Below are 15,345 nucleotides of genomic sequence, written 5' to 3'. Positions count from 1 at the left end.
GTCTTGGGGAACCCTTGCTAAAACCAATTTATTGTTTGTTATTGAGGAAAATGCCCCCTTAGGTACCTTAGAGCAGTGGTCCTCAACCCTGGTCCTCAGGGCCCACTAACAGGCCAGGTTTGCAAGATAACTGAAATAAATCCCAGGTGATATCATTTGCTGCTCGGTGATTGCAGTACTCTAATCTGGCCTGTTAGTGGGCCCTGAGGACCGGAGTTGAGGACCACTGCCTTAGAGGAACCTTTGAAATAATTTTCAGGTCTTAGCAGTGGCACCTGTTGCCCCATGGGCTGGGGGGGCAGCAGACAGACAACACCAACCCTCCCCCCCCGGACCACACCAGGCCGCACACCATACCCCCCCTCAGACCACAGGGAGATAGAAGAGAGGAGAGGACAGAAAAAACAGGCAGGACCCCCCGCTCACTCATCCTGCCTGGATGCAGCAGCAGGTGGCGATGGCAGCTTCGGCTTCTTCCCCGTCTTTTACGTCTCTTCCCTCCTCCTCCTCAAAACCCGCTTCCTGATTGGCCAGGAGGAGGATCCGTGTGACAATAGCGAATGTTCATTCGCTATTGTCACACAACTGGGTGGGATCGGGGCTCTAATCACATAGCTAAAAAAAAAAAAGCCCCATTGAACTCCATGTTACCGTCGCCCCGCATGTAGATTAGGGGGCCGGACGCATGGATAGGGGGGCGGAGCCCCTGCTCCCCGTATGACCACCCACCACCGGGTCTTAGGAAAGATTTGTTAAAATATATTCATTGGCGATCGATCAAAAAATGCCCCCTTTACAGTGGTAATCAGAATGCCACCCTTACAGGCAGCTATAACCATTATTGGTGCCATGCAGTAGGCTTTGCCCATTGGCGTTGACCCTGGAACTATGCAGGCACCACTATCTGGGAGTTCACTCAAGAACTCAAGAAACCCCTACCAACGCCTGGAGGAACCCTGGCTGGGGATGGCCACTGAATATGGATTTAAAAAAAAAGAAAAAAAACATTTTTATCCAAAAATACCATCCAATGTGAGGCCAGTCAGCCATGGTTCAAGCAACTCCTAGCAACCTCTGGAGGAACCCTGGTTGAGAATGGCTGCTAAATTCTGATAAAAAATATACTCTTTAACTAAATAGTAAAAAAAAAAGATATAGAAAAATCAATCTAATAACCTATAAATCTGGGATGTTAGAATACAACTGACCTAAAACACCTACAGATTATTTTTAGTACTGAGTATTCAGATTCTTCCATAACTTGGCCCCCGCACTATAGCCGAAAGACGGCTACAGCGCGGGCTTAAAATGCCAGGAGGGCGTCCATGGATGTCCTTCCGTTCTCATGCTGCCCGGCTGTGCACTCTGTGATTGCTGAGTCCTTGGGACTAGGCTGATCACTGATCGGGGTAAAGGGCCAATCACAGCGGGCCCTTTACCATGTGATCAGCTGTCAGCTAATGACACCTGATCGTGGAAGTAAATAGAAGATGGTTATCGGCTTTTTTTTCCCCTCACGCTGAGAGCGTGAAGAAAGCCGTTAACCGGCTTCTGTTAGAGGGACATCAGCCCCCTTAGTGCCCACCAGTGCTGCTAATCAGTGCCCTCCAGTGCCATCTATCAGTGCCCATCAGTACTGCTAATAAGTGCTCACTAGTGCCACCTATCAGCGCACATCAGTACTGCTAATCAGTGCTCACTAGTGCCACCTATCAGTGCCCATCAGTACTGCTAATTAGTGCCCACTAGTAGAAAATCGAATCAAATGTTTTCATCATTTTGGGCCAATTTGTATATTGCTACATATTTTTGGTTAAAAAAAAATCCCAATAAGTGTATTTTGATTGGTTTGTGCAAAAGTTATCGTGTCTACAAACTAGGGGAATAATTTATGTCCTTTTTATTTATTTATTTATTTTTTACTAGTAATCCCGGCGATCAGCGATTTTTAGCGGGACTGCGACATTGCGGCGGACAGATCCGACCCCTAACTGACGTTTTTGACACTTTTGACGGGACCAGTGACATTACTACAGTAATCAGTGCTAAAAATATGCACTGTCACTGTAATAATGGCACTGACAGGGAAGGGGTTAACCCAGGGGTGATCAAAGGGTTAAATGTGTCCCTAGGGGGTGTTTTATAACTGTGAGGGGGATGGGCTTATTGGATTAACATAGGGACCTGTGTTCCTAAATAGGAGGCACACAAGAGCTCTGTGCTGATTGCTGACAGGGGAGGGATCGCGGGTGCCCAGCCAACATCGCGGCCGCCGGCCCCGCATATCAGCTTTCTCTATCACGAATTGCTGCAAGGTATGGGTACGGCGATTCGTGCAGCCGAGCCAGCCTGCCGCAGTATTTCTGGCAAGTGGTTATACACAATGGGGATTTCCAGCGACGGAGAAAATATTTGAGTCACTTACTTGCAGTCTGTACTTCAATTACAACACCTAAAAATTTAAAACAAAGAAAAATATTGTTGCTTACTTTAATTCGAATTGAATTGAAATAATAATTACAGTTTTTCCACCACCATTGTTCTCATTAGTTGCATAGTTACTTCAAGTTGAAGACAAAAAAAAAAAAAAAAACTTTACGGGGATTCATCAGATGCCGCATCATTGGCCGGCGGGGTGGGGCGAGCACCAACGCCAATGATGCGGCGCCGCCCCCAGGTCGCCTCACAGGTCGCCCTAGTGTGAACCGGGTGTAAGTGTAATGAGTTAATTAGCATGTTAATTGGGATTAGCCATGAGTCAGCTGTACCTCGTTATCTATTCATGTAGTGACTGACATACTTCTCAAGTGTATAAAAGTCTGTTTCTTTTTCAATAAAGGAGTTAGTTGTTTCCAGTATACAAACTAAGTGTCAGGCTAGCTTTGTATGACAGCGGCTGGGATTTCATATCTATGTTCATGACTGGGAGGAAGCCGTATACGGACGGAAAACTACAGGTACAGTGTGGGTCTGAGGTTCCGTTACAAGTACTATATGGTCTTTGAAGCCCTGAGGAAGCGATTTATGAAACGCGTTGGCACCGAAGACCTTTAATTTTATAGTGCTTATTAAACCAGCCACACTATTTTTCCCTTTTTTTTTACTTATCTGTCATTTTTTATTGTTTTTATTTTGATATAATAAAAACATATATTTTATCTAATTATGGATATCCTTCTGTCTGTCCTGTGCAGTCCGATTTTTTCTTCTTTTTACACATATACGATTGTGGATGATGGCCACATGTGTCACAATTATTATTTAAAATTAACTGACCTAAAATAGCTACAGATTGTCGTTAGGACTGAACACACTGCCTGGGCAAAAAAAACCAAAAAAGGTCACACACTCTAATATTTTGTTGGACCGCCTTTAGCTTTGATTACGACATTGACATTGTTTCGATAAGCTTCTGCAATGTCACAAGATTTATTTCCCTCCAGTGTTGCATTCATTTTTCACCAAGATCTTGTATTGATGATGGGAGAGTCGGACCAATGCGCAAAACCTTCTCCCGCACATCCCAAAGATTCTGAATGGGGGGAAGTTCTGGGCTCTGTGGTGGCCAATCCACGTGTGACAATGATGTCTTATGCTCCCTGAACCACTCTGAATCCTGGCATTGTCATCTTGGAATATTCCCGTGCCATCAGGGAAGGAAGAATCCATTGATGGAATAACCGGATCATTTAGTATATTCAGGTAGTCAGCTGCAGTAATATCCAATAGGAGAGGTACTGCATGCTTAGTTTAGTAAGTTGCTTAGTAAATTCTAGGTGGCAACTTTTTTTTTTGGCCAGTCAGTGTATATTTTTAATCTTACATAATTCCAACCGAGGTTTCCTGTGACAGAGAAAAAAAAATCACTTACCATGAGTCTGTCCTTCGCTTATGTGACCTATAAAGGAATAACAAAGAATATGAATGTAACTTACTAGAATACTGATTACTGTAATAATTATTACCAGCACCATTGTCTTACTAGTTACACTATATTACCAAAAGTATTGGGACGCCTGCCTTTACACACACATGAACTGTAATGGTTTCCCAGTCTTAGTCCGTAAGGTTCAATATTGAGTTGGCCCACCCTTTGCAGCTATAACAGCTTCATCTCTTCTGGGAAGGCCGTCCACAAGGTTTAGGAGTGTCTATGGGAATGTTTGACCATTCTTCCAGAAGGGCATTTGTGAGGTCAGGCACTGATGTTGCACAGAAGGCCTGGCTCACAGTCTGCGCTCTAAATCATCCCAAAGGTATTCTATTGGGTTGAGGTCAGGACTCTGTGCAGGCCAGTCAAATTCCTCCACCCCAAACTCGCTCATCCATGTCTTTATGGACCTTGCTTTGTGCACTGGTGCGCTGTCATGTTGGAACAGGAAGGGGCCATCCCCAAACTCTTCCCACAAAGTTGGGAGCATGAAATTGTCCAAAATGTCTTAGTATGCTGACACCTTAAGAGTTCCCTTCACTGGAACTAAGGGGCCAAACCCAACCCCTGAGGAAAAATAAAAACAGCATAATCCCCTTTCCACCAAATGATTTGGACCAGTGCATAAAGCAAGGTCCATAAAGACATGGATGAGTGCATATGGGGTAAAGGAACTTGACTGGCCTGCACAGAGTCCTGACCTCTGGAATGAATTAGAGCTGAGACTGTGAGCCAGGTCTTCTCTTCAACATCAGTGCCTGACCTCACAAATGCCCTTCTGGAAGAATGGTCAAACATTCCCATAGACACTCCTAAACCTTGTGGACAGCCTTCCCAGAAGAGTTGAAGCTGTTATAGCTGCAAAGGGAGGGCTAATTCAATAGTCCCAGTTCCTTAGTTCCAGTGAAGGGAACTCTTAAGGCGTCAGCATACCAAGACATTTTGGACAAACTTTGTGAGAACAGTTTGGGGATGGTCCCTTCCTGTTCCAACATGACTGCGCACCAGTGCACAAAGCAAGGTTTATAAAGACATGGATGAGCGAGTTTGGGATGGAGGAACTTGACTGGCCTGCACAGAGTCAACCCGATAAAACACCTTGGGATAAATTAGAGTGGAGACTGTGAGCCAGGCCTTCTCACCCAACATCAGTGCCTGACCTCACAAATGCACTTCTGGAAGAATGGTCAAACATTCCCATAGACACTCCTAAACCTTGTGGACGGCCTTCCCAGACATCGGCAGGAACACTCTCTCTACGTTCTCGGCGCGCAGCGATTGGGGATGAGGTGTGTCCCTCAGGACACAGCCCATTCCCGATCAGTGTGAAGAGTCAATAAATATGTCTCCTTACCAAGTGACCAGCTGTGTCCAATCACTGTCCTTGTGAACCCCGCTCGTGCGTGCACCCTGGGGCGCGCAGAGCAGAGATCAGGGATGAGGTGTGTCACTCTGACACAGCCCATCCCAATCAGGGTATAGAGCCAATGAAATTGGCTCTTTACCACATGACCGGCTGTGTCCAATCACAGCCAGCCACAGAATGTAAACAAACTGTGGAACAAGCTGTTACTGGGCTCTCCTCCTCACACACCGATCCCGTGTGAGGAGGAGATGGGGGGGGGGGGGGTAACTTTCTGTTACTGCATAGTACAAAGAAAAACACACTGATTGCCCCAGTAATAAAGAGGACCTGTCACAGCCCATCCGAATACCTGAGTACCTGTCACAACCCCTCAGAGCACTCGAGTACCTGTCACAGCCCATGAAAGTACCCAAGTACCTGTCACAGCCCATCCGAATACCCGAGTACCTGTCACAGCCCATCAGCGTACCCGAGTACCTGTCACAGCCCATCAGCGTACCCGAGTACCTGTCACAGCCCATTTGAATACCTGAGTACCTGTTGCAACCCCTCAGAGCACCTGTCACAGCCCATCCAAATACCCGAGTACCTGTCACAACCCCTCAGAGCACCTGAGTACCTGTCACAGCCCATCAGAATACCCGAGTACCTATCACAGCACATCTGAGTACCTGTCACAGCCCATTTAAATACCTGAGTATTTGTCACAACCAATCAGAGCACCTGTCACAGCTCATCCGAATACCGGAGTACCTGTCACAGCCCATCAGAGTACCTGAATGTCTGTCACAGCCCATTCGAATACCTGAGTACCTGTCACAACCCATCCGAGCACCTGTCACAGCCCATCCGAATACCCGAGTACCTGTCACAGGCCATCTGAATACCTAAGTACCTGTCACAGCTCATCAGAGTACCTGTCACAGCCCCTCAAAGTACCTGAGTACCTGTCACAGCCCATCAGAGTAACCGAGATCCTGTCACAGCCAATCAGAGTTCCCGAGTGCCTATCACAGCCCATCAGAGTACCCGAGTACCTGTCACCAGCCCAGAGTACCTATCTGCAGACCATCAGAGTACCCGAGTACCTGTCACAGCCCCTCAGAGTACGCGAGTACCTGTCTCCAGCCCATCAGAGTACCCGAGTACCTATCTGCAGACCGTCAGAGTACCCGAGGACCTGTCTTCAGCCCAGAGTACCCGAGTACCTATCTTCAGCCCAGAGTACCCGAGTACCTATCTGCAGACCATCAGAGTACCTGACTACCTGTCTCCAGCCCATTAGGGTACCCGAGTACCTGTCTCCAGCACATTACAGTACTGGAGTACCTACTGTATACCACAGTAACTATCTGCAGCCCATCAGATTACGGAGTACCTGTCTGCAGCCCATCAGAGTACCCGAGTACCTATCTGCAGCTCATGCCTCATATATTATATATTGGGGTGTTTGCTTTCTTAAATGGGGTCATTTTATGGGGGTTTCCATTGTCCTTGTGCTCCAGGGCCTTCAAAGGTGCGATAGGTTGTCAGGAAATTATATGTGTAATTTGTGCTCCTAGAATGCCGGACGGTGCTACTTGGATGTTGGGCCTCTGTATGTGGCCAGGCTGTGAAAAAGTCTCACACATGTGGTATCGCCATACTCAGGAGGAGTAGCAGAATGTATTTTGGGGTGTATTTGCAAGTATGCATATACTGTGTGTGAGAAATAGCTTGTTATTATAACAATTTTGTGTAAAAAAATAAAAAAATATATTTCTTAATTTTTCCAAGAATTGTGGAAAAAATTACAAAAAACTCACCATGCCTCCTAATACCCTGGAATGTCTACTTTCCAAAAAGGGGTGATTTGGGGGATATTTGTACCGTCCTGACATTTCAGGGCCTCAAGAAATGAGATGGCCATTCGTACATCAGGTGTGATCAATTCTCAATGATTGGCACCATAGTTTGTAGACTCCATAACTTTTACACAGACTAAATATTAACCACTAATTTGGGTTATTTTTTACCAAAGATTATGTAGAAGTATAAATTTTGGCCCAAATTTATGAACAAAAATTACTTATTTGCAACATTTTATAATAGAAACTAAGAAAAAAGTGTTTTTATTTATTTTTTTTCAAAAATATTGGCTCTCTTTTTCACTTGTATCGCAAACAAATAAAAAACCCAGTGGTGATTAACCACTTCCTGACTGGAAGGATTTCCCCCCTTAATGACCAGGCCATTTTTTGCGATTCGGCACTGCGTTAATTTAACTGACAACTGCGTGGTCATGCGACGCTGTACCCAAATTAAATTGATGTCTTTTTTTCCCCCACAAATAGAGCTTTCTTTTGGTGGTATTCGATCACCTGTGCGATTTTTATTTATTGCGCTATAAACAAAAAAATGCAACAATTCTGAAAAAAACAAAAAAAAAAAAAACATTATTTATTTCTGCTATATAATATTCCTAATAAAAAAAAATTAAAAATCACCTTTTTTTTTTTATTCATTTTAGGCCAATATGTATTCTGCTACATATTTTTGGTAAAAAAAAATCCCAATAAATGTATATTGATTGGTTTGCACAAAAGTTATCACGTCTACAAGCTAGGGGAAAGATTTATGTCATATATATATATATATATATATATATATATACACACACACACACATACATATATATATATATTTTTTTTTTTTTACTAGTACTGGCGGCGATCAGCGATTTTTAGCGGGACTGCGAAATTGCGGAGGACAGATCGGACCCCTAACTGACATTTTTGGGGGGGGGACCAGTAACATTACTACAGAAATCAGTGCTAAAAATAACTCACTGTCAATGTACTAATGACACTGGCAGGGAAGGGGTTAACACCAGGGGCGATCAAAGGGTTAAATGTGTCCCTGGGCCAGTGATGGTGAACCTTGGCACCCCAGATGTTTTGGAACAGCATTTCCCATGATGCTCCACTACACTATAGAGTGCATGAGCATCATGGGAAGTGTAGTTCCAAAACATCTGGGGTGCCAAGGGTTGCCATCACTGCCCTAAGGGGTGTTTTCTAACTGTGTGGGGGATGGGCTTGCTGTATGAACACCCGAGACCTGTGATCCTAAATAAGAGGATCCCTGTGTTCATAACAGACAGAACAGCGGTCTGCCGTGTTTACAACAGCAGACCGCCGTTCTGTCTCCATGGGGTGCCATTACATATAGTTACATAGTTAGTCAGGTTGAAAAAAAGACACAAGTCCATCTGGCTAAACCAATAAAAAACAAAAAAACAAAAAAAACAACAGTAAAGAAAACCCAACCATACAATAATCCCATATACACAATCCTTAAACACAATAGGCTAGGTGGGACTTTGAGTGAGACCCCAGCAGGTAGTGCCCGGCGTCTCCATCCCTATAACAAGAAAAATAAAATAAAAAAAAAAATAAAAATAAAAAAAATAAAAAATAATTGGTTGGTGACAGACTGGAGGGTGAGTACATCAGACTGGGGGCTGGCTGACTTTCATGCACCTCTTATAATCCTTCAACCTCATTTTTTTTCTTGTTATAGGGATGGAGACGCCGGGCACTACCTGCTGGGGTTTCACTCAAAGTCCCACCTAGCCTATTGTGTTTAAGCAACCAGGGATGGAGACGCCTTGCTTACAGCTTGGTGCCTCATATAAAGTCCCACCGTGCGATTTTCGTGCGTTTTTGGTGGATGCAGTCTGATTTGACCTTACTTTTCCGTATACAGGGATGGAGACCAATAGCATGACCTGCTTGTCTCACACAAAGTCCCAAATAGGAAATTAGGGATTGAAAGGCATTGTGCTTTACAGGCCATGCCCCATATATTTAAAATCCCTATCTGTCTTTATACTGGATCCACCAAGAGGATGGAGGTGTAATGCTTCTCAGCTGGTCCCTTCCAGTTTGTACCATCGCTACAACTTAGTTATTTGAGTTTTGAGACAACAGACCAGTCATGGATGGGGGTGGGTTGGGGGAGGTTTGGGCTGTCTCCCTCTCACCTGTTCCCCCATCCATCCACCATTAGCAGCCATGTGCCTCTAGTGTGAGGACACTAAATTAGGAGTGTAGGACTGCAGATTTAACAGGGTGCCGTGAAGTGGCTCTGCAGCTTTCACATGCGTTTGCAAATGTGTGTCAACTAAACCCCTGTTCTTTGTATCAAGAGACAGGTCTAGTTGGTTGGTGACAGACTGGAGGGTGAGTACATCAGACTGGGGGCTGGCTGACTTCCATGCACCTCTTATAATCCTTCAACCTCATTTCTATATACACAATCCTATACCTGCAGTTGATCCAGAGGAAGGCGAAAAAACCCAGCAAAGCATGATCCAATTTTCTACAGCAGGGGAAAAAAATTCCTTCCTGATCCCCCGAGAGGCATTTCACGGCCGCGAATTGGCTTCCCCTGTGGTGAATGGGCGCAAAATGATGTACAGGTACGTCGTATTTAGCGGGACAGAGCTGACCTGCCCCAGTATATGTATGACGGCTGGTCAGCAAGTGGTTAAATACCACCAAAAGAAAGCTCTAAAAATGATAAAAGTTTTGATTGGGTGCAGTGTTGCATGACTGAATAATTGTCAATCAAAGTGTGACAGCGCTGAAAGCTGAAAATTGGTCTGGGCGGGAAGGGGGTGAAAGCGCCCGGTAATGAAGTGGTTAAAGTTCTTTGTAAAGAGCTTTGAGAAGCTACCTATACAAAATAAAAGTTTAATATTAATAATAATAATAAAGTGAGCCTTCCATGCTCTGTACTCATTGAACCCTAAACCCACTGCTAATCCAGAAAAAGGCAACAAAAAATATTTTTTAATGAATTTAGTTGTTAGAACTCATCTAAATTAACATATTAACCACTTTACCGCTGCTCACTGGAGCTCTACTGCGGCAAAGTGGCTCGATAACGTCTGGCGTCGTAGGTCTATGTCGCCAGACACTCCCCTCTCTCGGCGGCGCGCGCGCCGCCGGAGGCTCGCTCCCGCTGTATTCAGTCACAGCGGGAGTTGGGCCAGGGGAGGAGTGGCGGTGATCACCGCTGCTCTTCCCCAATCGTCGGGGAATCGAGTGTGGAGATCCGCCCACTTTTGTAAACAAAGCGAGCGGATCTCCTAAGTGACAGGCAGGGTCAGATTGCAGGATTCAGCATAGTTGAACATGCGATCTGTCCCTGTGTCACACAGTCCCCTCCCCCCACACACGTCAGTAAGCACCAGGCATACATTAACCCCTTGATCACCAATAAAAATTAACCCCTTCCCTGCCAGTGTCATTTTTACAGTAACAGTGCATATTTATAGCACTGATTACTGTAGTAATGTCACTGGTAACCCCAAAAGTGTCAAAAATGTCAGTCAGGGGTCCGATCTGTCCGCCGCAATGTCGCAGTCCCGCAAACAAAAATCGCAGATCGCCGCCATTACTCGTTAAAAAAAAAACACCAAAAACGACATAAATCTTTCCCGTAGTTGGTAAACGCAATAACTTTTGCGCAAACCAATCAAAATACGCTTATTGCGATTTTTTTTTACCAAAAATATGTAGCAGAAAACAAATTGGCCAAAAATGATAAAATTTTGATTTTTACATTTTTTGGGGTGGGAATTTCATATAAAAAAATGTGAAAAATATTGTTATTTTTTCAAAATTGTCGCTCTTTTTTTGTTTATAGCGCAAAAAGTAAAAATCGCACAGGTGATCAAATACCACCAAAAGAAAGTTCTGTTTGTGGGAAAACAAGGACGTCAATTTCATTTGGGTACGGCGTCGCATGACTGCGCAATTGTCCGTTAAATTAATGCAGTGCCGAATCGCAAAATATGGCCTGGTCAGGAATGGGGTAAAATCTTCCGGTCTTAAAGCGGTTAAAAATACGCTCATTGAGAATTTTTTTTGTCACAGACATGTAGCTAAATACATTTTGGCCTAAATATATGACAAAAATTGAATATATTGGATATTTTTTAACTGTCAAAATAGAAAATGTCAATTTTTTCGCAAAATGTTTGCACTTTTTTTATTAATATCGCAAAAAATGAAAAGCGCACAGGTGATCAAATACCACCAAAAGAAAACTCTGTTTGTGGGAAAAAAAGGACGTAAATTTTGTGTTGCATGACTGCGCAATTGTCAGTTAAATTCGCACAGTGCCGAATCGCAAAAAGTGGCCTGGACGTAAAGCAGGAAAATCCTCCGGTGGTAAAGTAGTTAATGAATTCAGTTGTTAGAACTCATCTAAATGAACATATTAAGGACAGACAAATGTTTAAAATGATAAATGTTGTGTCTTACATGTCCCACCGAGGAGAAGGAGAAGAAATAGCCCCACCATCGTTCTTCTTCAGAAGGTCCTGTGCGTGAGCAGACTCGGGGAAGAGAAGAAGGTTTGGGGAAGTTGCAGTTTCTGCAACGTGACTCAACATCACAGTTATGGGTCACACACGGAGACCAGCGATAGATTGTATTTAAGATACAACGTACCTAAAAAAAGATTGAAAGGACAGTTCAATTCAAAACAGATACAATGCATCCGGAAAGTATTCACAGCACTTCATTTTTTCCACGTTTGTCATGTTACAGCCTTGTTCCAAAATAGATTAAATACAATACAAAACAATCCCCCATAATGACAACATGAAAGAAGTTTGTTTGAAATCTTTGCAAATTTATTAAAAATAAAGAACGAAAAAATCCCATGTACATAAGTATTCACACCCTTTGCCATGACACTCAGAATTGAGCTCAGGTGCCTCCTGTTTTCACTGATTATCCTTGACATGTTTCTACAACTTGATTGGAGTCCACCTGTGGTAAATTCCGTTGATTGGTCATGGTTTGGAAAGGCACACCCCTGTCTATATAAAGTCCCACAGTTCACAGTGCATGTCAGAGCACAAACCAAGCTATGAAGTCCAAGGAATTGTCTGTAGTCCTCGGAGACAGGATTGTATGGAGGCACAGATCGGGGGAAGGGTACAGAAACATTTCTGCAGCATTGAAGGTCCCAATGAGCACGGTGGCCTCCTTCATCTGTAAATGGAAGAGGTTTGGAACCACCAGGACTCTTCCTAGAGCGGCCGCCCGGCCAAACAGAGATCGGGGGAGAAGGGCCTTAGTCAGGGAGGTGACCAAGAACCCGATGGTCACTCTGACAGAGCTCCAGCATTTCTCTGTGGAGAGAGGAGAACCTTCCAGAAGAACAATCATCTCTGCAGCACTCCACCAATCAGGCCTGTATGGGTGTGGCCAGACGGAAGCCACTTCTCAGTAAAAGTCACATGACAGCCCGCCTGGAGTTTGCCAAAAGGCACCTGAAGGACTCTCAGACCATGAGAAACAAAATTCTCTGCTCTGATGAAACAAAGATTGAACTCTTTGGCCTGAATAGCAAGCGTCATGTCTGGAGGAAACCAGGCACCGCTCATCACCTGACCAATACCATCCCTACTGTGAAGCATGGTGGTGGCAGCATTATGCTGTGGGGATGTTTTTCAGTAACAGGAACTGGGAGACTAGTCAGGATGGAGGGAAAGATGAATGCAGCAATGTACAGAGACATCCTTGATGAAAACCTTCTCCAGAGCGCTCTGCACCTCAGACTGGGGTGAAGGTTCATCTTCCAACAGGACAACGACACTAAGCACACAGCCAAGATAACAAAGGAGTGGCTACGGGACAACTCTGTGAATGTCCTTGAGTGGCCCAGCCAGAGCCCAGACTTGAACCCGATTGAACATCTCTGGAGAGATCTGAAAATGGCTGTGCACCGACCCTCCCCCATCCAACCTGATGGAGCTTGAGAGGTCCTGCAAAGAAGAATGGGAGAAACTGCCCAAAAATAGGAGAGCCAAGCTTGTAGCATCATACTCAGAAAGACTGGAGGCTGTAATTGGTGCCAAAGGAGCTTCACCAAAGTATTGGGCAAAGGGTGTGAATACTTATGTGCATGGGATTTTTTCCTTTTTTATTTTTATTACATTTTCTAAGATTTCAAACAAATGTTTTTCACGTTTTCATTATGGAGGATTGTTTGTAGAATTTTGAGGAAAATAATGAATTTAATCCATTTTGGAATAAGGCTGTAACATAACAAAAGGTGGAAAAAGTGAAGCGCTGTGAATACTTTCCGGGTGCACTGTATATCAGCTTTGGGAAGGAATTGGTAAGTAGAATTTTCTTTGTGTATCACGCTAGTTTGTGCCTTTCAAAAACTGCAGCAGTGGAATATTCCTTCAGTAGTTTGTATCTCTACCCCTCCCACAATGGTGAGATTTCCCCCTAGTAGTTTGTGTCTCTGCCCCTCCCACAATAGTGATATTTCCTGCAGTAGTTTGTGTCTCTGCCCCTCCCACAATGGTGAGATTTCCTGCAGTAGTTTGTGTCTCTGCCCCTCCCACAATGGTGAGATTTCTTGCAGTAGTTTGTGTCTCTGCCCCTCCCACTATAGTGATATTTCCTGCAGTAGTTTGTGTCTCTGCCACTCCCACAATAGTGATAATTCCTGCAGTAGTTTGTGTCTCTGCCCCTCCCACAATAGTGAGATTTCCTGCCATAGTTTGTGTCTCTGCCCCTCCCACAATGGGGGGATTTCCCTGCAGTAATTTGAGTCTACCAGGACAGAATGGGCTCCAGAATTATTTTTATTCTACGTTATAGAGAATCTATTGGTGGAACGTGGCTTGACAACATGCTGAGTTTGAGCAAAATAGGAATTGTCATCACTGCAGTCCCTTAGAAATAAAAGAAGCCAACATGTAATTGTCTTATAGGAACCACACAGAGCTGAAATATCACTTCTGGGTGGTGGTGCCCTTTAAGAATAGTGCAAAAATGCATTGCTGCACCTTGGGTAGAGCAGCATTTGTGTACATTTTCTGGTTAGGGTGGGGTGATCTGAGGTTGTACAGCTTCCTTTCTGAAGCCATGAGCGATGTGTTGAATGATCTGAGGGCCCCAATGAGGAGATGGGATGTTGGGACTCCACATACATCAGAGGGATCTCCTTCTGTGATCTTTCCAGGACCATGTCCCTCCTTCTACAGATAAAAGGACAATGGAGTCCGGCGGTATTCACACGAAGGACGCATTCCAAGGAAATCACCAACATACAGCGAAGCCGGACAATGTATGAGAGGAAGCGGGATGAAAGACAAAGCTATTTATATATAGGCAGAAATGGCCCCTAAAATAGACATCTTCTAATCATACTGACTAATGGCTAACAGTCCATAAAGTACCATGCTGGTAGGATGACATGGTGCAGCTGGAGGTCAGCAGATGCCAAGGGGTAGAGTGGGTGATGGATTGGATGTTGGTGGGGTAAGAAGGGAATGAGAGTGGCTGGTGCAGAATGCAAGTTGAAAGATGTGGAGGTTGGGGTGAATGATGTGGGAAGAGGCAGAGGAGGACTGGGCCAGGGGGTAGGGGGGAAATTGCTCCCTGGGCCGCTTTGATGCCCTGTAGAAAGACTGCACCGCTTCTGCCACAGACATGCCTAAAGGATTCCTGGTGAAGAGAAGTAAAAAGCCCCCACTGCTGTCCTACTGAATGCGGGATGAAGACAAGGACACAGGGCAGGCCTCCCCCTTAGCATGGATGGTGTAAACTGTGTCTGAGGCTGGTTCTTTGCCCCACTGGAGACTCTCCTCCCCTGGCCAGTCCCGACCGAGCTATCCCAGCTCCCTCCTGTTGGCCAGGTTGGGAACACAAATTCAGCCGGTGAGTAAAGAGTACCTGGAGTGGAGCTTCAGCCTGGAATGGGGATCCGGAGGAGGCCAGGAAGAGGGAGAGTGGGGCAGAGTCACTGCACCATGGGCCTCTCATTTGTACTTGCCCCCTGGGCCGAAAGTTGCCAGTCAGCCCCTGGTAGAGCAGTTAAGTCAGTTGTAGGCCTGGTTGACAGTACGGTTTCCTTGACCAAGTCCAAGTTGGGGATCCTGGAAATCGCCAGGTCATATTATGCTGACCTCCTGGGCAGGAGGGACCTTGGTTTTTTTTATTCTATTCCAGGACTGGGAAATGGCAGT

The 15,345-nt window shown here is 44.9% G+C and overlaps 1 protein-coding gene across 1 annotated transcript in view; it reads right to left on the bottom strand.

Moving 5' to 3' along the window:
* Positions 1 to 15,345, bottom strand: part of LOC309567506 (uncharacterized protein) — a gene marked incomplete at its 5' end in the record, with an annotated part of 44,601 nt that overhangs the window by 17,315 nt on the left and 11,941 nt on the right. Inside the window, 2 exons of the mRNA XM_082272890.1 lie at positions 2,426 to 2,452; positions 3,872 to 3,898. Of these exons, the coding sequence (XP_082129016.1) occupies positions 2,426 to 2,452; positions 3,872 to 3,898 (54 nt within the window). The remainder of the gene's footprint in view (positions 1 to 2,425; positions 2,453 to 3,871; positions 3,899 to 15,345) is intronic.

This window comes from Pelophylax lessonae (assembly GCF_965119305.1).
Source record: "Pelophylax lessonae genome assembly, chromosome: 11".
NCBI lineage: Eukaryota > Metazoa > Chordata > Amphibia > Anura > Ranidae > Pelophylax > Pelophylax lessonae.
Note: the sequence above shows the minus strand (reverse complement) of the source record. Positions and strands in the feature narration are given on the sequence as shown.